Raw genomic sequence first — 21,216 nt, forward strand, 5'->3', positions numbered from 1 at the left:
TTTTGGACCTTTATGTAATGACGTGAAAGTTAGCTTTCCCGAAACATATTTTACGTCATTGCGTGACACTAAGCGCCCCCTCCTTTTTGTATGTCAGCAATACACCTCCTTAACCCTCTTGCTCAGTGGTGTAGCGCAGGGTGTACGTGAACGTATGGAGTATACCCACATTTTTCAGTTAGCATCGCGTATCCCCTCTTCTCAATGTTGCTTTAAAAAAAATGGAATGAAAGAGTATATCTTCGTTAAAACGACACTACTACCTCTGCTGGCAGTTAAAAAGAATGCAACCTCCATATTGTCTAATTTTACTTCCAACCTGGCAGAGTCCCAATACGTTGTAGCGGATGAACGTTAGCGTTTATTTATTTATTTTTTCGAATAAGAAAAAGTCAAATGTGTCTTTACAACACGGACACGACTGTCCTGAGCTGTGACAACTGTAATGAGTTCCACAAAAGAACAAAATTAGCGGAAAACAGCGTTTATCGCTGCTAAAAAAAGAAAAGAAAATTATCCCGATGATAGGACAAAAACAGCAGAGAAACAAGCAGTTGGAAATGAAAAAAGTTTGACAGTGTCGTTAGCCCGACTATTTTTCTGTCTCGAGTGGTCGACAGTCGTTTTTTTTTCTTTCTCTTTTTTTTAATTTTTATTATTTTTATTTTATTTTATTTGTTAGAAAACTGACTCCTTCTTCAACAAAACATCAATTCTATCTCTTGCAGTTTTCGGCATAATTCAAGGGTCAAAAACTTTTTCTGACTTTTTTTTTTCATAATTTCAAGCTAATAAGAAAAATTAAAAAAAAGTTTTAACTCTTTGCTTTTACTTGACAGCAGTCTTTGGGGATAAAAGGAACCAATAAATCAGCAGAAAAGACGAAATCAAATTATACTCTGCTTGAGGTCACAGTTGTTTACAGACAGCCAGATAACAGTAGGAAAAAATACACAAGGAAGCTAATTCTAGCAATTATAATGTAACAATTAAAACTTTGCTAATTTTTCGCATGCATGTGACTTAAAGCTGCACACAACAGAAGAAGAAACACAGCCAGAATCACTTATCAGCTACTTCGTCACTGTCTACGGAACGTACTAAGAAATAGCTCTTCAGAGAGGAAATGTGGACCATTTTTTTCTTCTCAAACATCTTTTTCCAGCTCTTCCCTGCTGCACTGTGATTGGCTGCTTCTCTACTTTAGCGCCCTTTCAAACTCGAGCACAGAACGGGCGGCAACGCCTTTGCGAGCGAGCTATGACTACAGTGTAGACATGGTTCAAACGGTGTAGACTCTACACCGTTTGAACCATACTATGACGAATAATCTCAAAGCTCATTTTCTAAGTTTATTCACAAGAAGAAAAGAAAATCCCCCACCCCCCCACCCTCCGATCGCGTTTGCGGATAACCACGGCGCAAATCGACTGAACGTCACAGTGTAAATGTAGCAGAAAGGTTTAGGATGTAGAACAGACAATCAGAGAACAGCAGGGAAGGTCTGTGAAAATCTCTATGAAAAATAATAACAACAATGCTGCTACTTTAATGTATGATCTGCTGCAGTTTCGGAACATTTTTTTTTTTTTTTACAGTTTATTTTTTAAAAAACACTTTTTTTCTCCACTGGCTTCTGAAATGCCGTGTCTTGAAACCTCGGCTCCTTCGGCACTCCGTGTTTCCAGTCCTCCAACCCAAATGTCCAGTCCCGCCGGCTGACTGGGAGGAAATGTCTGAGTTGTGTCTGTGTCACTTTTCTCTGAGGTCGATACGAGTTCACAGTGACACACAAACATGTGGCTTTAACCTGCACGAAAACCCGCTGGGATATTATACAGTGATAAAATATCAAACAGTATTGCCAGTCACACACACACACACACACACACGCACGCACACACACACACTCACACAAAGAATAAATATCATAAAAACAGGTCCTTCCTCTTGCTTCCTTCCTTCCGTCCACCTGCAGATCTGATTTGTTACTTCAGCCCCAGGTCAGGCTTTTCCTGACTGGGCTGCGCTGTGTGTGTGTGTGTGTGCACGCACGCTTAAAGCAGCGAGCTGGTGGGGCTGCCGGGCAGCTGGGGGTCGCTGTGCTGCAGGGCCAGGCTGTGGCTGTGGCAGGGGCTGGGGCGGGCCGGCAGCAGGTCGTAGTGGCTCGGGATGTGGCTGTTCCTGGGCAGGTCGTACGGGTTCTGAGGGTAGCTGGGAACCGCCACGCCGCTGCCTCCGCCACTTTGGATAATGCTGATGGTCGGTTCTGGGGGGAGAGAGAGAAGGAGGGGGAAAAAGCCTTCAGATATGCTGCTCCCTGGTCATTTAATGACTCACAGAAGGATCCGAGTTCTATTGGGCAATGTACTTGTTTTTAAATTATTTTAGTACTGAAACGTTTTAAATTTGTGTTCCTAACTATAGTGTGTGACTGCTGTTGTTTTGTTGTTATTGTATTGTATTGCTGTAACTTTGTTTTTGCTGCCCTCTTGGCCAGGTCACTCTTGAAAAAGAGAATTTAATCTCAATGAGTCTTTTTACCTGGTTACATAAAGGATATTGAATTGAATTGAATTGAATTGAATTGAATTGAATTGAATTGAAGAGAAAATTGAATGGAAGCATTTCACCCTGCTAGAACTCTGATACAGTCATATTTCCTCCTGTGTATTGACATGCACAGGAAGTAGGTCGTCCAGGCAGGCGTGTGTGTGTGTGTGTGTGTTTCAGAGCTCCTCAGCCAATCGAAGCCACAGTGTGTGTGTGTGTGTGTGGGCAGAAGTACTTCAGTAAAAGTACAGGTACTTGTGTAAAAATACTCTGGTATAGGTAAAACTACTGATTCAAACTCCTTTACTCAAGCATAAGTAAGAAAGTTCAGATTCTGAAATGTACTTAAATAAAACGTAAAAATGCACTTCATTCACTCTGTCTGCTGTTAGCCTTCTGTTTGCAGCGTCCAGCTCAAATTGATGCTCTGTTGGGCCTACCATGTATTTGGAAGACCGCACAAACAAAGCGGTCTCAGACGGGCGGATCCACCACCTGACTGGGGTGGCGGAGGTAGGAATGGGGAGGATGCAGTGCCCTTTGTGACATCACAAAGGGCCGATTTGCAGAATGGTACGTTTCAAGGCACACTCCACGGCCAAGTGGAGCAGCATGCAGGAGGAAGAAGCTGCTAATGTCTTGCAGCCTCCCGGCCGCTCTGCAGCCAACCCACCCATGTCGTAGACGTTCTTGGCGGTGGTGGCGGTGGCGGCAATGGGGGCGGAACAGCACAGGGTCGCGTGCTCGCGGTGCGCCGGCGACTTCATCTCCACGTAGCTGCTCTCCGAGTGTTTGCAGTGAGCCGGGGGGTCGTTGATGGTGGCGTACGGGTTCTCGCTGCTCAGGGAGCAGGTGCTGGAGAGCGAGCCCTTCATGTAGTCTGCGGAGAGCAGAGAGAGAGAGAGTGGGCGTGGCCATTAGAGCCGAGGCCGCTAATTGGCTCAGTGGGCGCAAGGCCTCCTGGTTGGCTTGGAAACATGCGCTTCAGCCTGAATTGAAAAAAAAAAAAATTCAACAACAAAGGTAAAGGTCGACACAGTGATTGTAGTGAAGAGTCAAGGGAAGAGGAGGAGAAGGTGGAGGAAGAACAACAACTTCAACTGCATCCTGAACTCTGGCTCTTGGTGTCTGACCGCACTCCCATCTCGTTAGCAAACCACCGGCATAACCCAAGCAAAATTTAACAATGAGACACAGCAGGAAAACACTATGTGATGGGTTATTATGGGATGGAGGTTCCCAGGTGAGTTTTTGGGATTGACAGGGCCCCTGCAGGGAGGGAAAGACAGCGAGGAGAGGAGGGCGAAGTCATCCTATAAGGACACACACACACACACACACACACACACACACACACACACACACACAGGACAGGCAGCTGCTGGCAGAGGGAGGAGTTTGAGACACAGGATTGGCCTGGGGCAGGTCTCAGGTGGGCGTGGTCAGCGTGGAGGCTCCGCCCTCCACACCGTACCTCTGTAGCGCGGCTCCACGTGGTAGCTGAAGCGGCGGTCAATGCAGTAGACACCTGTGCAGAGACACGGAGAGGCCAAAGGTGCTGAAAGGTGGGTGAAAACAGCAACACGCCACTTGTGATGTCACAAAGGGACAATTTCTGGGACTTATGAAATAATAATAAAAAACTGTGAAGGGCTTAATCTGATTTGTGAGGGGAAAAAAGGTTTATTCTACTTTTGCTGCACACTGACCTAGATCACCAAGGTTACAGTAGGCTCCCCACTCGGGGGCGCTGTTCCTGTGCCGCTTCTTGGTCTTCATCTGGAGAAACAAACGTTGTCAGAACACAACCGATGAAGAAGTGGGAGGTAGAGAAACTTTCAGAGTCATAGTTGCTGCCATGAATTGTCATATTTCCTGCGCTTTTATTTTTTAATTGCACAACGGTCTAATTTTGCACGTTATATTTTATTATTTCTGCTATTTTGTAAATTTGTAATTTGTTATTTTTATCTCCTGTATGTATATATTTTGTATACTTTTATATATTTAGTATAGTTAGCTGTTCTTTTTTGTATTGCTCTTGTTTTTTTAAGCACCAACTATACCAAAGCAAATTCCTTGTAAGTGTTACTTGTAATAAACGTGTTTCTAATTATGATTCTGTTTATCATTTTTGAAATGTTTTCAAATTGTTTTCGCAGCTTCAGTCAATGGTTGCAGCAAAAGCTCCTCCCCTGCCAGCAAACACGACGAAAGTATTCACATTTTGTACTGCGGTAAAGGTATGGATACTTGTGTAAAAATGAAAAGCTCTGCGAAGAGTAACAGTACTGATTCAACTCATTACTTAGTAAAAGTAAGGAAGCAAAGGTTCTGAAATGTACTTGCGTAAAAAGTAACTTGAAATGTAACTTAAATCACGAGTTTGATTTCTTAGACAAAATGTTCGTGAAAACTCTGCATTCAACTTTTTTTTTTTTTGCTTGCGGGGCATTGTGTGTACGTGGCAGACCAACCTTGGCCGGTGTCCTCTTGTCCGGCTTGGCGTAGTGGGCGGCGTAGGTGCAGGGTCCCAGGGTCCGGTAGCTGGGGTTGGAGAAGCAGCCGCCCAGCGAGCTGCCGCTGGGCGACGACTCTGCCGAGGAGAGCAGGCCCGTGCACTGCAGTCCTGCCGGCGGCACATCACATCAGCACAAGAGGTGCAAACACGGCCGGCGTGGGCCTCCGCACAACAACCGTGCAACATGAGGAAAAACATAATCCCCCGACAGAGCTGCGACTCCCAACAGGTCTTTGAGTGAAACCCGGCAACGTGCCAGGCTGCTGTGATCTCCTCTTCCTGCAGCCCCTGAAACCGTCCATGGCCGAGTGACTGAAACCCCTTTTATCTTAGTTCATGTTCCACTGAATATTGGACTTTTTGCCCCTTTCCTTCTCACCACTTTGCTCAGGCGACCCTTATTTCTTAACGTATCTGGAGTTTCACCAGTGGCGCGTCATGCAAATAAACAATTAAAAATGTTGACGCAGCTGTTGCGCCAATGCGCCACAACATTCTTTACATTATAAATTGCAGAATATGGACAATAACTTTGTTATCATATTTACCGGAAATTGTACTTTTTTTTAAGTAAGTTTAGGCCAGCAGAGAAGGCCTAGCTGGCCCTGACGGCCCACCACTGAGTTTAACGGAGGGAAAAGACCCATGTAAGCCACACAGTTCAGCCAAAAGAAACCACATAAGAGGACACACAACATGTATCCGCAGAACCGGCGTGGTGTCACATTCACGACAGGTCAAAACCACTGGGCAAGTTACGTGAGCTAGCAAATGATTGGGGAAAGAAAACAAAATGGTATAGCTGGTTGCTGTGGATACGAAGGTAACAGCACATCAACTGCAACAGTTTTTTCTCTTTCATGACATTATTATTCATAAATGCTATTATTTTATGTTTATCACACTGCCGTCATTAGCTTCCATTGCATTCCTTCTTTCTCTGCAACTCCTGAACGGTTGTGTGGATCACAACAAATGTCACCAGAGCCTCAAGTCAAAGTAGGAAGTCGGGGAAACTTCAACTCTGGGCAATGTTTTTCCCATACTTTTTCCTCTTGTGTATACTGGAGCCTCATGGAGACACACAAAAGCTGCAGTACCTCTGGAATCCTTTGGTAGACAACACAAACAACTGGTCATGGTCAGACAAAATACACCACAAATGAGAAACAGTTTCCTTCCTCGGCTCAAGTTCCGGTGTCTTTTTTTCTGCAAACATCTGTGAAGAGAAGAACTGGTTCCAACGAGAACCAGTGAAAGAGGCGGCGAGTGTTCTCACCTGACAGCGAGTAGTCTGCGGAGGTGATATGCAGTGCTGGTGTGTAGGTGACACTGGGCACGTGGTGGCCTTTCTCTCGCTGGCGGTAGCGGAACCACACCACCAGACTGAGCATGGCCATGATGAGCAGCAGCAGGAAGATGATGCCCAGGACGGCGCCGGCCGACTGGCGCTCTGAGGCCAGAGCTGGACTGATCTTGGTGTAAGGGTTCAGTTCCTCCATCATCAGGGCCGCTGAGGAGCACAACACGCTTCACATTGGTGGGACATTCAGAGCAACTGGCGTTACTTTAGCATCTTAGCATCTAGAGGGCAACTAGCAAGCTAACACAGCAAGCTACGGAAATAGGGGGGACCATGCTTTGATGACTGAAAACGGGGACACTTGGCTCGGCAATGAGATACTCAAATGATATCCCATTGTTTGCTCAAGTATTTGAATATATTTAAAGCATGCCTACAGACAAAAACATAATTTTGTTTCATAATTTTACCATTTTAATGAAAAAAACAAAAAAACAAAAAACAGGACCGGACATTTGATCTCCCTTAAAAACAGCATCTAAAGCCTGAGGAAAAACAGGTAGCTTGGAATTTCTAGGGCTAATCAAGTTAATAAATAGCACAAAGAAACAAACATTCACAACAGCCAACATACCAACTTAACTATCTACCACCTTAGACTGTTACTTTAAGCTAGCACCTTCAACATTGTGTCAATGCTACCAAAACTAGCTAAAATCCACCTTTTTTAGAAAGCTAAAAACTGTTACAGAAAGCTAACACCATCTACAACAAGCTAGCCGACACCAACCACAGCAGGTTACAAGTTGTGACTAGTGACTGCGAAAGCTGTTGCAACTGGCATAACGAGCATCTACCACTATGGAAACAAACACAGTAAGTGCATGGATAAAATGCACAAATTACAAAGAATATATTCAAAGTTTAATTTGATAGTAAATGACATTTTTTCATTTGGCTCTACTACTACTAGGATGCTCTCCGACTGTTGATATCATTTATCGGTCTGCATTTGGCTTTGGACTGATTAAATTTTAATTGACATAATAAATAAATGAATGAAGCTTCTAATTATCTATCGTTTTATCGGGCTACAACGTTTCTATGAAACCGTAAATTAGAACAAAGTTTTTTTCAAAAGCGATACATTGGGAAACATGAGTATCACAGAGAAAACTCTGATGTTGCATTGAAGATGAGAGACTATTTAGCTTACCCTTTTAGCTTACATCTCATTGGATCGTTCAGCTGTGACACACACACACACACACACACACACACACACACACAGGTCCTCACCCTGGTCACAGCGGATGCCTTTGAAGCCGATGCTGCAGTAACAGGTTCCCGTCACGTAGTCACAGGTGGCGTTGTTCATACACTCACACAGCTGCTGGCAGCCGTAACCAAACGTCCCAGGTGGACACTCTTGAAAGTCACACACACACACACACACACACGCACAAAGACATAAGAGATTGTGTCAAATCATGACTTCGGTGAAAGTCAACAACGCAAAAAAGGACAACAAAACTGTTAGTGTTATGTTGACATCTAATCACAACAACATAGAACACTTTATACATTATGTAACACACACACACACACACACACACACACATATATATATGTCCAAGAACATGCACGCAAGGTGAATAGGAAACTCTGAATTGGAAACTCTAAATTGTGTATGTGAGTGTGTTGCTTGTCTCTATGTGGCCCTGTGATGAACTGGCAACTTGTCCAGGGTGTCACCCTGCACTCGCCCTACGACCCTGAGCTCAGGAAGAAGCGGGTATGGAAAATAGATGGATGGATGAATGTTGGTGAATGTTTTTGAAAAGTATTTTCCTCTCTTAGCTGTTAATATATTCTGCAGGTTTTTTTTTTTTTTTTTTAATCTCCAGACAATTCAATAAAAACAAATGAGAGCCCAAGCATAAAACTCTGTTAGTAATGTGCTTGAGTACAAACACTTGGTTGCTGATTTTTTTTTTTTATTAGTTTAATTTTGGAAATGTTCCTTCATTCCACTGACACAGCAATGATAGTCCGTATATCATCAAATTGACAATTACCTGTGGAAAAAAAAACAAACCCTTGTTTTACTTGTTGAGAGATAAATTAAACGAGAGAGTGATTTCTGCTTTTACTACAACCAATGCAACGGCTGCTGTTTCAACGCACTGACTGAAAAACCAATTAAAAATCCAATATTATCCCACAGCCGTGCAGCTGGAGGTGAAATACTGGAGTGTTTGTTTGTTTTTTTTGTTTTTTTTTAAATATTATGATTAAGGGTTTAATTCTGCTTTCAGATGAGCTGCCAGCGCAAGTCCCAGACACAGTTGTTGTGCTTCCCATCATTTCCTTTCTCAAGTTTTACAGATAAAAAGCAAGAGATGGACAAACAAATGAACTGGCAAAAAAAAAAAAAAAAAAGTGCCGTCACACATCATTATTACATCACCCATTTTTATTTTTTTTATTAATTCATTCATTCTTTATATTCATTCTGGAGACACTCACTGAGCTCGCAGCTCTGTCCGATGAAGCCCGTCCGGCAGGAACACTGTCCGCTCACGTGGTCGCAGTCTGCGCCGTTCTGACAGCGGCACACCTCGGCGCACTCGGCGCCGTAGAAACCCGAAGGACAACCTGCAGGGAGCGTCCGGTTAACTTCCACAACACTTCGCCCCCCCCGCCCCCACGTCATCAGCTCTTCACGCGGAGGAGATCATCCAAGCAGCACTTTTGCGCAAAAGAGGCTTTTGTGCAACAGGCTTTAATCTGCTGCATGGATCATCTCCACCAGTCCCGTCCAGTCCAGTCAGCTTCTGGACACAACCAGCAGCTGAAGCAGCAGCAGCAGATTGAAACTCACAACAGGTTTGGGGAACAAACGCCTTCACACGCAAAGTCGATGGGAGAAAGCGGCTTTTACGCTCACGTTTCTCCTGTGGTAAATCTGAAAGCTGATTCACAAGAACTTCAGGACAGGAAAATGAATTCCTTGCAACCCTGCTCTCATGTTGGGCTTTGGGCAAGTCTGTTTTTAAGGGGGAAAAAAGGTGTCTAATTACATATATATTTATAAAATACAAACCTGAGAGTGTCTGCAAACACATGTTGATGGTACTCTGTGAGCTACAGTATATTAAAATAGGGGTTTTAAGCCATGGTACATTTCTTGGCACATTACCAACTAAATATATTACAAAATGACATTTTTTTTAGCCTAATAATGACAATATAGTCAATGCATGTATTTATACTCAGTCAGTGTGAAACCTGAGACTGTTTAGATGCACACAAAGCTGATCCTGGGGGGCAAGGGGGGAGGCTTGCATTCCTTTTAAAGTACAGTCACTCCACAATGGAATGTTTTTTTTTTTTTTAGACAAATCAAGTAAAATTTGATAATTTGCCACAGCACACACCTGACATTATCTCGTGGTACACTGGTGTGCCGCGGAACAGTGATTGAAAAACACCAGTTTATTAAAGACATGCAGTTCTCATATCTGCCCACGAGAGGGGGAAGTAAGCTCATAGTACATGAGCGTTACAATTCTGGGCCGACTTTAGGCCAGACTAGTAGGTTTCCCTTAAATTGCCACTGTGTGTGTGTGTGTGTGTGTGTGTGTGTGTGTGTGTGTGTGTGTGTGTGTGTGTGTGTGTGTGTGTGTGTGTGTGTTCTTGTTTTTGTACAAACGAGGGACCCATGCTGTGCAAAAGCCCGAACTTTTTGGGGGACCCTGACTTTTTGATCATGATATAGTGAGACCCTGTCAAGCATTCTGCCTTTCTGTCGGCGTTGTCTTACGCTGAGTGCAGTAGAGTCCCGTCCACCCGGGGCTGCAGCTACACTCGCCGTCGGACGCGCTGCACTGCGCTCCGTTGTGACAGTTGCAGGTGTGGATGCAGTCTGGACCCCATGAGCCCTGGGAACACGCTGGCCACAGCAACAAGACACACATTGTGAATACTTGTGTAAAAACAACAACAACAACAACAAACAAACAAAAATAATAATAATCTGGTAAAAGCAGAGGTACATATTCAACTCCTTTACTCAAGTAAAAGTAAGAAAGTACAGGTTCGTTAATGTAATGAAGTAAAAAGTAAAAAAAACAAAACTGTTTTGTATTTAACTACAAAGCAGCTTCATTCAAATAATAATAATAATAATAATAATAATAATAATAATAATAATAATAATAATAATAATAACTCAATTCCTTTTAACAGAATTTGTATATTTTAGATACTTTTGCACATAAAAGTTTTTCCAGTACATGGAGTAGAAAGTACAGATATTTGAGTACAAATGTAGGGAGTCAAAGTAAAAAGTCTAGCTTTCAAAGGAAAGCAGAGAGATTGCTTTCTTTTTCCATTTTAAGGTGCCTGTTCCAGTGTGAGAGAAGCGGTCTGCGGGTGAGCGGACAGCTGTCAGTAGGTGGCGCTGGCTTACGTTGGGAGCAGCGGTCGCCGATCCAGCCGGGGAAACACTGGCACGAGCCGTCGATGGGGTTGCAGGTGCCGTTGTTGGAGCACAGACACGACTCAGCGCACGCCTCGCCGAACTTCCCACCGGGGCACACTGTGCAGCAAAAAGCAGCAACGGTCGGAACTCGCTCACTCTTTTCTATGATATAATCTTCTAATTTCCATTAGATTTTATCATCTCTGGAAAAAAAAAAAAAAAAAAAAAAAAAAGATGTTCAGCGCACGAGAAGGAAAATAAATTAAGTAAAACTATGGGTAGTCCAGCAGGGGCTGCAGCGGTGCGAAAGCCTTAATCAGCTGCTTGTATGAAAACAAAACAACAACAAAAAAAACGATTTTAATCCCAAGAAGCCCTCTGAGACCGTGGTACTGCTTGGTATCGCCGCTGTGTTTTGTACAAGATAAGGTTGCTTTGGCTGTGTTTCTGCATGGCAGAAAGTTGCGCTGATTTTTTTTAGTCAGCAGCGATCTGCCTGTTTGCTTCCGGAGTGAGAGACATGAGCGTGGGGACGACAGAGAGAGAGAGAGAGAGAGAGAGAGAGAGAGAGAGAGAGAGAGAGAGAGAGAGAGAGAGAGAGAGAGAGAGAGAGAGAGAGAGAGATTTAAAACGCTGGAGGGAAGTTCTGACAAAGTTAACTTTTCAGTTAATTCAGTTAATCATTTTAGGGAAATGTATCTGTTGTGTCTGTAGGATGTAATATTTTGACTTAAAAATACATTCATATTTCACGAAAGCAGTTAAACAGATAAAATATTGAGACACAGATTATCTTGATTTCTGACAAGCCTGCTTATAAATTAATGTGCTTCAGTTCCCCCCCGCCTCCCCTCTTTAAATTCTAATTCAGACGCTGCGACTTGTGCGTCCACGCAGACCCGCCGAGGCTTCAGGGTTCGTCTGCAGCGAGAGACGATCATCTCATGGCTTTTCCAGCTGAAATGTGACATTTCCTTTTGAGCTGGCTTCTACAGAAGCGTATTGCTGCCACCCTAGAAAAACAAAAACAAAACAGGGCTCAGTATCACGTTATAACGTGATAGTTTCACGTTTTTACGTGATCATTTTCACGTTATAACGGGAAGGGTTTTATGTTATAACGTGATACTGTCACGTTATAACGGGAAAATTAGGATGCAGTTGAGATGGTTGAGAAGTTTAAAATACAGTTTAATCAACTCATGCAGACGAGACATGGTGCCTCTGTTTTCCTCACTCCATTTAGTTTAGATTCATTATGAAATGATGTGAACATTATCACGTAAAAACGCAAAAATTGTCACATTTTAACGTGAAAATGTGAAACTATCACGTTTTAACGTGATACTTTTACGTTAAAACGTAAAAAATTATTATTACGTAGAAACGTGAAACTATCACGTTATAACGTGATACTGAGCCCTGTATCAATACGCAATACGCTTCCGTAGGATTCACACACACACACACACACACACACACACACACACACACACACACACACACACACACACACACACACACACACACACACAAAGAAATCTTGTCTATTCGCTGATCTCCGATGCGGAGAGAATGCCTTACAAAAAGCATAATGTATACATGGCTTACTGCCATCTCGACCTGTTGCCTAAAACGCACCGTTTTGTCTTCGTTAACAGGTGATTCAGCTAAGAGCCATTAGCCAGGCGGCGGCGGCGCGCGCTCATTGTGCTCCTCAAAGAATGAAGCCCTGGAGGTGGTTCTTCTCATGTATGAAAGATGAATACGAGCGCAATGAGGGTCATTACCGAAATCCACTTTTCTGCGCTTACGTAACAGTTACCATCGTCTGACCGACGTCGGCAAAGTTCTGATCAAAGTGCGTCCGCGACGTGTGAACAAAGAGCGGCCCGTCGGCGTAATTAGCAGGAGAGGGGGAGTGGGGACGCTCCCCTATGGTCCAGCCACGGTAGCTGCTCTCCATCCCTTTAGCTCCAACGTCACCGAGTGAAACTTTTTGTGCCTGGTTAAAAGATCTGTTTGCGTGAGACGTGTTGCCGCAGACTCCATCAGGGTGGCGTCATTGAAACCCACCGGAGACGCTCTGATTTTTAACCCGATGAAAAACTGAAACGGTATCCCTAAAAATAACACCATATAGAAAATAATTATAACACATAGTACAGCTAATAAAAATGGGATCCTGTCACCCTGGTAGCCTTTATAAAGCAGGTGTTTTAAAGGTCCAGTGTGTAATATTTGACTTGATGATTTTTAATTGGTAAACACATAGTATACTGCCAATAAATACATGAATAAAATAATATACTCACAGGACAATAAAAGTCTTTTTTTTTTTCTACCCATAGAACGGTTCCTATTTACAAGAATATACATAGAGCAAAGGTCTTGCTCCCAGTTAGCTGCCATCTTCCATCGGTATGGACAATTGGGTTTTTTTGTATGTAGGGTGACTGCTCGCATCTTCAAATAAACCAACAAAGGAAACCTTCCGGTTCAAAGCTGCACTGGGAGACGGACGTGGGTTGCTACCCGCTCATTAGCATTTGGCATTTGCTAGCGAGACATGGCAGCCAGCTCTCAGTTAGTAGTGACAAATGAAGGCTAACTAGCAGCTCCATCGGTGGCTAGCTGCACTTTAGCTCGTGGTGTTGAATATTAAACAGTAGCAGCAGCCAGCAGAGCTATATGAAGTAGCGTAGCTTTTAACAACTTATGGCAGGTGGCAGGGAGTCTTGATGAATCAATATTAGAAAGAAAAAAAAGACAGAATTCTATTTTAATTCTAGGTACGGTAATTCTGACCTGTTTTAATGCCAAGATATGGCAATGTTCAATAAAAGCATCTACAAAACAGCAACATTTGGCAGCGCCACCGCCCCTGGAGAGCAACAACAGAGTGGCAGCAACCTTTCAATGCTTTTGTTGCATAAAACCTGAACATTTTCCACCAACTAAAATAAATTTCTTACTAATGGTGGGAAAAAAAAACAAAAAAAAACCCAACAAGTGTTTCTCAAGTGAGACAGCTGTTGCCTTCTGGGAAGCAGCCTTTCAGGCCCCGCTGTTCGATAGTATCATTAGCATGTAGGAGTGGGCATCAAACACGGAGATAACGGCAAGAAGCGGGAGAGTCTCTTCAGGCGGTTCAAGTCTGGACATGTGATATATCGAGGCTCAAGCCGTTTTCTGCAGAATGGCTGATGCAGGACTGGGCACAGCTCAGGCCTTCTTCATGTTTAATGACCATGAATATTTCACGGCGCTCTCCTTTAGCAGCAATCTCTTGCCTCCGCTATCCAACCTGCTTAAGATTCCACTGGGCCACGAAGCTCAGGGCAAAGAATTCACAGCAGTTTAACCCACAGGAGGCGCTAGAGGAATGACGCCCTGGAGAAGCTGTGCCTCCCGGCTCCATTTCCTCCCCCCGAAAAAAGAAAAAAAAAAGATTTGTGACGGGGTGAGGAGGTGACGGGCATTACTCCAGTGGACAAAGTAGAAGCTCAAGGTTTAGGATTTTCCTCTTTCAAGAAAACAACTTTTTGTTATTTCTAAAATGTCTTTTAAGTCCAAATCAATCCACAGCTGCAGAGCTCTTTCTCTGAACAAAGACTTGAGGCTCAGTTCTGTCCTGCTGCTAATAATCCCCACAGTTGGTTTGGAGGCGCCTGAAGGCTGTGCAGGACACTGATTAAGTTGTTTGAATTAAGTTAAAACACACACACACACAATCTAAATCACATTAATCTGATCTTGCAGTTTTACGGCACATCACACTGAGAAGCTGCAGATCATCTAAAGCTCCAGCAGTTGGTCAGTTGTTCCCATCAGTGGCGCTCAGACTGACGATTAACTGGAAAACCCAGGATCCATCAAGAGCAGCAGGACAAGCAGCAGCTACAACCAGTATATACACCAGATTAGACGGCTTTACTCCACTATGAGCTGCTGTTAAATAAATAAATAAATGAATGAATAACCACATTTTAAAAAATTAGCGTCACTGAGTTATTATTGAGCTGTGCGTGTGTGCGTATGTGTGTGTTTTGGGGCGGGATGGGGATGATTTATGATTTGCATCCGAAAAAAGCTGAAGGCTAGCTAAAAACTTTGAAAAACAAGGACAAGAAAAAAAATCATCTGTCAGAAGAAGGAAAAGCGGAGGGTCTGAGTGTTCAGACGATGGCGCTAATCGAGCGAGCCGAGGGAGGCTAGCAGGGCGCCGAGTGCATCTCGTCGTCGGCGTTCTCAAAGAACTATTCCAAGAAGTAAAACACATAACAAGACAGAGAAAGTCTGGCAGTTGGATGAATGAACAGTGCTACACTTTCAGAATGACAATAAATGAAGGAATGAGGAGCAACAGAAAATGACATAGATTACACATTGTGGCACCAACACGGTGCCGGCAGTAACCAGGTGGCCCCCAAAGAGCCTGCAGGCCATTTCTAAAAATACTGTGTCTCAAATCTAATTTTACTCTGTTGCTATTCATTTCTAATCACACTTGCATTCAAATAGATTCTAAAATGACTTATAAATAAATACATTAAATTAATAAATAAAATTACTAGAAATAAAATGCTAAATATTGATGTCATCTGTATCCAAAACCTTGTTAAGTCAACGTTGATCATTAGTGTGAGAAATGAATATGATCAGTGTCTTCACATAGATGAGTAAACAATTATAATAATTCATAACTAAGGGCAAACTGAGAAAATGTGTTGTTTCAGAAGAGTTTAGCAAACTGGGTGCCCCTTTGTGTGACTCAGTACTCTAGAAGTAGCTCTCAGGTTCAGAAGGGTTGGTGACCCCTGATTCAGAGCAAGTGCACCGGTTGACAGGACTGTATTTACTCCGTCAGTCCTGAAGAACAAACTAGTGCGGCAAACATGAAGCTACACAAGAGCGACTCCGTCCGTGACTAGGGCGGCTGTTTGCGCACGCACTAATCCTATTTATGATTGCTGATTTGCACTTGTGCAGATGATGATGAGGAGACTGCAGGGGGCTCCAGGTGCTTATGGAAACGTCCTGCGTAATTAGCCAATAATGGCTACGAAGTCCCTTTTGCGGTGTCAACAGAAAGGATCAAGTGCAATTCGGCCCATTAGCAGCACTGTTACTGACCCCTGCCGACCCCGCTGACCCCCAATGACCCCACTGACCCTGGTTGCAGAGGGAGCCGAAGAAGCCGGGGAGACACTCGCAGTGGCCGCTGATGTGGTGACAGGCGCCGTCGCTGTGGACGCACTGAGGACACGACTGGCTGCAACGCTGGCCGAAGAAACCTAGCAAGCACGCTGCACACGCACGCACACACACACGCATAGAGTGAGAGAGAGAGCGAGAGAGAGGGAGAGGGAGAGAGAGAGAGAGCGTTAAAATGTGATGAAACCAATTCCAGGCCGAAGAGAAACTTTCTGATTAGTTTCTCCGATTAGTTCTTTGAATCCTTAATTACAGATTTCATGCTCCACCAACTCCCTGTTTTAAGCGTCACGTATGCAAAAGCTTCAGCCACGTCCGCCGCACCTTGATTGCGCGTGCATGCATGCGTTTGCATAAAAGAAAAAGACTCTGAGCTCAACGGGAACTGAGCAGCGTCCGCGAACGTCAACGGGCCACGGCAGGTTTTGGACGGCGCTAGCGTTCCGCCTGCTGCCTGCCGCGTTCACTGGTCACCTGTCCGCTTGAGCTGACCGTCTGCTCATGCTTCTCCAACTGGAGTGGAATGTTGTCCCATTGAGCTCTTCTGCTACTTCGACCATGGCTCAAAATGTGGATTTGCCACTGTCGAGATTAATTCTTCCTGCGGTACAACCCCATGCATTTCAAAGCCCTCCTCAAAGTACGCATGCCAATGCTAATGCCATTGACGGTGCTCAATGTGTTCCGCATCTCACAATATCCCAAACCAAACTTAAAGTGTAGTGCTTTGTCTATGCCTTGTTTTGTTTCGTCTCAATCCGTTAACATCAAATAATGTGAAAATTATCTGATAAAAACGTGAAAATGATCACGTAGAAACGAGAAAATCATCATCTTCTGTAAAAACGTGAAATTTTCACGTAGTTATGGGATACTCGGACCATTTTTTTTTAGTAGTGCAGCAATGTGCATCTGTAACGTCTCACCGTTGTTCTTGTGAAAGTTGACTTAGTTTCAGCTGATCTCCGAGAGATGTCCTACGAGTCCAACTCCCTGCTCCTCTAGTCTACGTGCAGAGTGAGGTAGGTGTGTATGTGTGTGTGTGGGTGTATGTGTGTGTTTACCACGCCGGCAGTTGGTGCCACGGTAGCCGGGAGCACACGCACAGGTGCCGTCCTCCGGAGAGCAGGAGCCGCCGTTCTCACAGGTGCAGCTGTAGGAGCAGTTTGGACCCCAGCGGCCGTCCTCACACACACTGTCACAGCGGACTCCTGCGAGCGTGCGCACACACACACACACACACACACACACACACACACACACACACAGTCAAAGGACGTTGAGGCCTTGATGAAACTTTAAAGCAGGTGTAGCAATGAGCGACACCATCTGGAGGCGGCGCTCTTTTCCCTTTAAAACCATCAAAACCAAAGTTCCCACAGCTCCACCGATCGTTTGGTCATTGTTGAAACGCGTATAAGTGCAGCTGAGTCTGTCTGGAGTGAGGGGTAAAGTTGATGATGTGGTTGCTGGTCTCGGTATCACAACACAGACACACACAAGCAACACGTGCGTGCTGATGTAGCACGTGTGTTTGCTACCAAATATATGACTAACACTAAACACAAGAATGAGGAAAAATTAGTACTGGTAATATACAGTATATCAGTTTTATTGTGTTATATATTTTACAGTTACCGCCACCTGAGAGTGATCTGTAGATGTTTAGTGGCTGCTCTGATCGACTAAGTGCAGATTTCAAGTGTAAGTGAACTTGTAAATTTTTCAACATTTTGCATTCTTAATAGATAAATAAAAATATTCATTTTATATTGTTTTATATATGAAAAGGTGTGTGTGTGTACATGATATTTTTCTATAGACACAGACCTCATCATAAGCTCTTCAGGGAGGAGAGTTGCCAGAAACACTTTGGCCTGGTTTTGGCTGCTGCTGTTTACGTCAAATTACGTGCGGACGTGAGCGCAAACTCTTTGTGGACTATTTGCAAACTATTTGCATTGAAGGGGGTGTCATTTTGAACGGAATGACTAAATATTTTCAAGTGAGTCTAGCGCAGCATTTTCTTCCACTTTTTACCTTCATGTCCGCTCTGTGGATACAGGAAGCACTGTTTTTGGTGAGATTTGCACGGATTTTCTGGCACTAAAGCTTGACAATCGCTTTGTGGATCTGGTCCTGAGTCTTGATTGAAATACAGACACTGTGCTGACAACCGCAACAACCGCAACTACAACAAGGCAGTTCAGCCAGCAGTCTGTCCAGCTGTTGAGAAGAGGAACCAAAAACTTCCAATTTCTGCTGCTGGAGACTCCTGGCCCTTTAATCAGCCGTCCAAGTGTCTCCTTCTTTCATCAGTGTTGCAGTGTGTGTGCGTGTGTGTGTGTGTGTGTGTGTGTGTGTGTGTGTGTGTGTGTGCGTGCGCGTGTGTGCATGTGCACCCTAGGAGGCAGAGTCTGTCTCCACAAAAAGTTGGTTTTGCAGAATGGATCAGAAACTTTGGCACTCACGAGGGAGGCGTCCTGGAGACGCCTGGGCCCGTGAGATTATCAGGACAATAGCCTGTAGCATCACACACACACACACACACACACACACACACACACACACCCACACACACACACACACACAGGGCCTCTCCTTCCTGCCTGCAGCTCATTACAAAGTTCCTTTGACATGGAATATGAGGGAATATGAGAGTGAGGTGGCTCCATTAGAGCTAAATTAATAGTGGAATAGTGGAAATAAATAGTGGAAAGTCCATTTGTTCAAAGATGACAAGCAGGTGGAGGAGGAGCCGGAGAAAGGGAACGCCGCCAGGCTAGCATAGCGTAAAGAAAATCTTTGGAAATTGGTTAAAACATTTTTTTTTTGCAAAAAATATGATTTAAATCAAATAGCTGAATTTTGGTGATAGTGAATGAGGTTTTGTGAGTCACAGAATGGCATCTGGCAAGGGTCCCGTTTGACTTTCTATTTCAGTTCTTCTTTTCTTCACCAGTTAGCCATAGCTGGTGGCTAAGAGTTAGCTGCTGCCGTCTCTTATTTACTGGCTGAAATCCCTGCAGGAGCAGCAACGTTGGCAACTCCCCTGCTTGTTAAAGCAACAACACAAAGTTTCTCCGCCTTTATAATGTTTTTAAAAAAATAAAATAAAATAAAACTGGCCACCAAAGCTGTACAGTCCTACGTGGCCAACAGGGGACAGTGTGTCAGTAGCGCAAACTTTAGAAAGAAAGTTTGCTCATTATTAGCTTTGCTTTTTATTTTTACCTTTTGAGTTATTTGGCTCTGAACTTTGAAACATTTTTAAACCCTGAAGCACAACACGGGACAAAATGAGCTAGAAAAATAAATTTCACTCAGGTTTTATCTTATTGTTATGAGCAATGTGTCTCAGGAGAAATCTGAGGAACATCTGATGGCTGTTGAATCTCTAGGGAGGCTGGGGGGGGGGAGTTTATTGTAGTACAACCAGTGTATTTCTTTATTTTTAATTATCAGCTTTTGAAAGAAATGGAAAAATCTGGCTTATTATTTTAGTTTGTTGCTGAAAGTGGATGAAAATCATTCAGCTTCATTACCAAGTCTCCCTCAGGCACTTTCATTAATTTAAACCTTCTCCATATTCATACATCTGCACATTGATCATCGCTGATCACAACATGAGCAACTATTGATCCAAACACCGGAGTAGAGATACAAAGTTCACAGTGGAAGTGGGGATGTACAACAACTCAACAACACAGCTAACTCACAGCAAGTGTGATGTTGAAAAGTTTCCGATTGTCACGCAATGTTGTTTTTACGGAAGTGGAAGTTGCCAACAATCCACAATTATGTCAAAATTAGACATTTTTATGTGATCATTTTAATTTTTTTTTTACAAGATAATTTTCACGTCAAGAGATGAAACTAGCACATTATTTCGCGATAGCGAAAGACTCAGTGTCATGCAATCAAGTAAAAAGTCCAACATTTTTACGTGATCATTTTCGCATTACTTCACGATAACAAATGGAAACGAGGCATAAGCAAGACACAATGGCTGGTTTACACAATTTGATGAGACTGCACTTTAAGCTTGGTTTGAGACAAGGTGAGATTCTGAACTTTATGTGAACCATCAATGACATTAATATTAATATGCAAACTTTGAGAAGGATTTTGAAATGTCTAGTAGAGGTATCATAAGATAAGGTGAAAATTATGCAGGAAAAATGTGAAAATCGTCACACAACTGAGTGATGCTGAGCACTTCACTATCACAAAATAACAACAGTTTCAAGTAAGTAAGTAAGTAAGAATTTTTGTGTAAAAATCTACATGAAAGTTTCACATAATTACACAATTACGCAATACACTGCTATACGTTTTGCTTGGATTGTTTGAACAAACAAGGGCTAATAAAAAAATAAAGAGTTCAACAGTTTATGAGGGCATTACAGTGAACACAAACGCTGGTCTCACCCGTCCAGCCGGCCAGACAGCGACACTGGCCGCTCACTGGGTCGCAGCCGTCCGCGTTGAAACAGTCGCACCTCTCGCCGCAGTTCAGCCCAAATGATCCTTCCTGTCGCCAGAGCAGTTAGCAGTTAGAGATAAACCGTCTGCGCACTCGCAATTCAGGCGCCTTGGCCGGCGTCACGCCGTACTCACGGGACACGGCAGGTCGCACAGCTCCTCCCTCCAGCCCGGCGAGCAGGTGCAGCTTCCATTGAGCGGGTCGCACGCCGCCTCGTTGGCGCACTGACACGTCTGGTTGCAGCTCAGACCCCAGGTGCCACTGGAACAGGGGATGGAGCAGTCGACACCCTGCCAACCTGGAAAACAGTGAATTGACGAAAGCATCTGTTGTTAAATGAAAAGACACCCCGCTACTGTAAAGAAATTTAGAGTTAGAGTGTTTCATTTTCCAAAAGAATTGCTAGTTTTCATAGTCTAAACTCCCATTTCATTGTAATAATTCATCAATACTCGATTCATCAATACCACAATATTAACATACATAGACAAATGACAAAAGTTTGTGTTGCAAAAGTGAATGTTGATCATACACATATACATATTTTATTGTTTTTATATATTTATATTTATATAGATTTACAACTGGTGACAAAAAAACTGAAGGATATTTTGCAGATAACTTTCAATTTAAAGTCCATAAGGGCAGAG

At 43.6% G+C, this 21,216-nt stretch overlaps 1 protein-coding gene across 4 annotated transcripts in view; it reads right to left on the bottom strand.

Moving 5' to 3' along the window:
- Positions 1 to 812: 812 nt before the first annotated feature.
- Positions 813 to 21,216, bottom strand: part of LOC142903508 (multiple epidermal growth factor-like domains protein 11) — a 62,624-nt gene continuing 42,220 nt past the window's right edge. Inside the window, exons 11-24 of one of the 4 annotated variants that reach the window (XM_076049223.1) lie at positions 20,701 to 20,864; positions 20,512 to 20,614; positions 17,145 to 17,291; positions 16,038 to 16,172; positions 10,852 to 10,980; positions 10,204 to 10,332; positions 8,907 to 9,035; positions 7,677 to 7,805; positions 6,354 to 6,587; positions 5,031 to 5,182; positions 4,263 to 4,332; positions 4,028 to 4,081; positions 3,227 to 3,433; positions 813 to 2,269 (exon numbers count right to left, since the gene is read on the bottom strand). In XM_076049223.1, the coding sequence (XP_075905338.1) occupies positions 2,058 to 2,269; positions 3,227 to 3,433; positions 4,028 to 4,081; positions 4,263 to 4,332; positions 5,031 to 5,182; positions 6,354 to 6,587; positions 7,677 to 7,805; positions 8,907 to 9,035; positions 10,204 to 10,332; positions 10,852 to 10,980; positions 16,038 to 16,172; positions 17,145 to 17,291; positions 20,512 to 20,614; positions 20,701 to 20,864 (1,994 nt within the window). In that variant the 3' untranslated portion in view covers positions 813 to 2,057. Of the gene's footprint in view, positions 2,270 to 3,226; positions 3,867 to 3,896; positions 4,082 to 4,262; positions 4,333 to 5,030; positions 5,183 to 6,353; positions 6,588 to 7,676; positions 7,806 to 8,906; positions 9,036 to 10,203; positions 10,333 to 10,851; positions 10,981 to 16,037; positions 16,173 to 17,144; positions 17,292 to 20,511; positions 20,615 to 20,700; positions 20,865 to 21,216 lie in introns of those variants that run through there. The other 3 variants (XR_012929275.1, XR_012929271.1, XM_076049305.1) reach the window with 3 other exon arrangements.

Source organism: Nelusetta ayraudi, unplaced genomic scaffold (assembly GCF_046127955.1).
Source record: "Nelusetta ayraudi isolate G7.1 ecotype Tasmania unplaced genomic scaffold, CSIRO-AGI_Nayr_v1 ptg000002l, whole genome shotgun sequence".
NCBI classification, from domain to species: domain Eukaryota; kingdom Metazoa; phylum Chordata; class Actinopteri; order Tetraodontiformes; family Monacanthidae; genus Nelusetta; species Nelusetta ayraudi.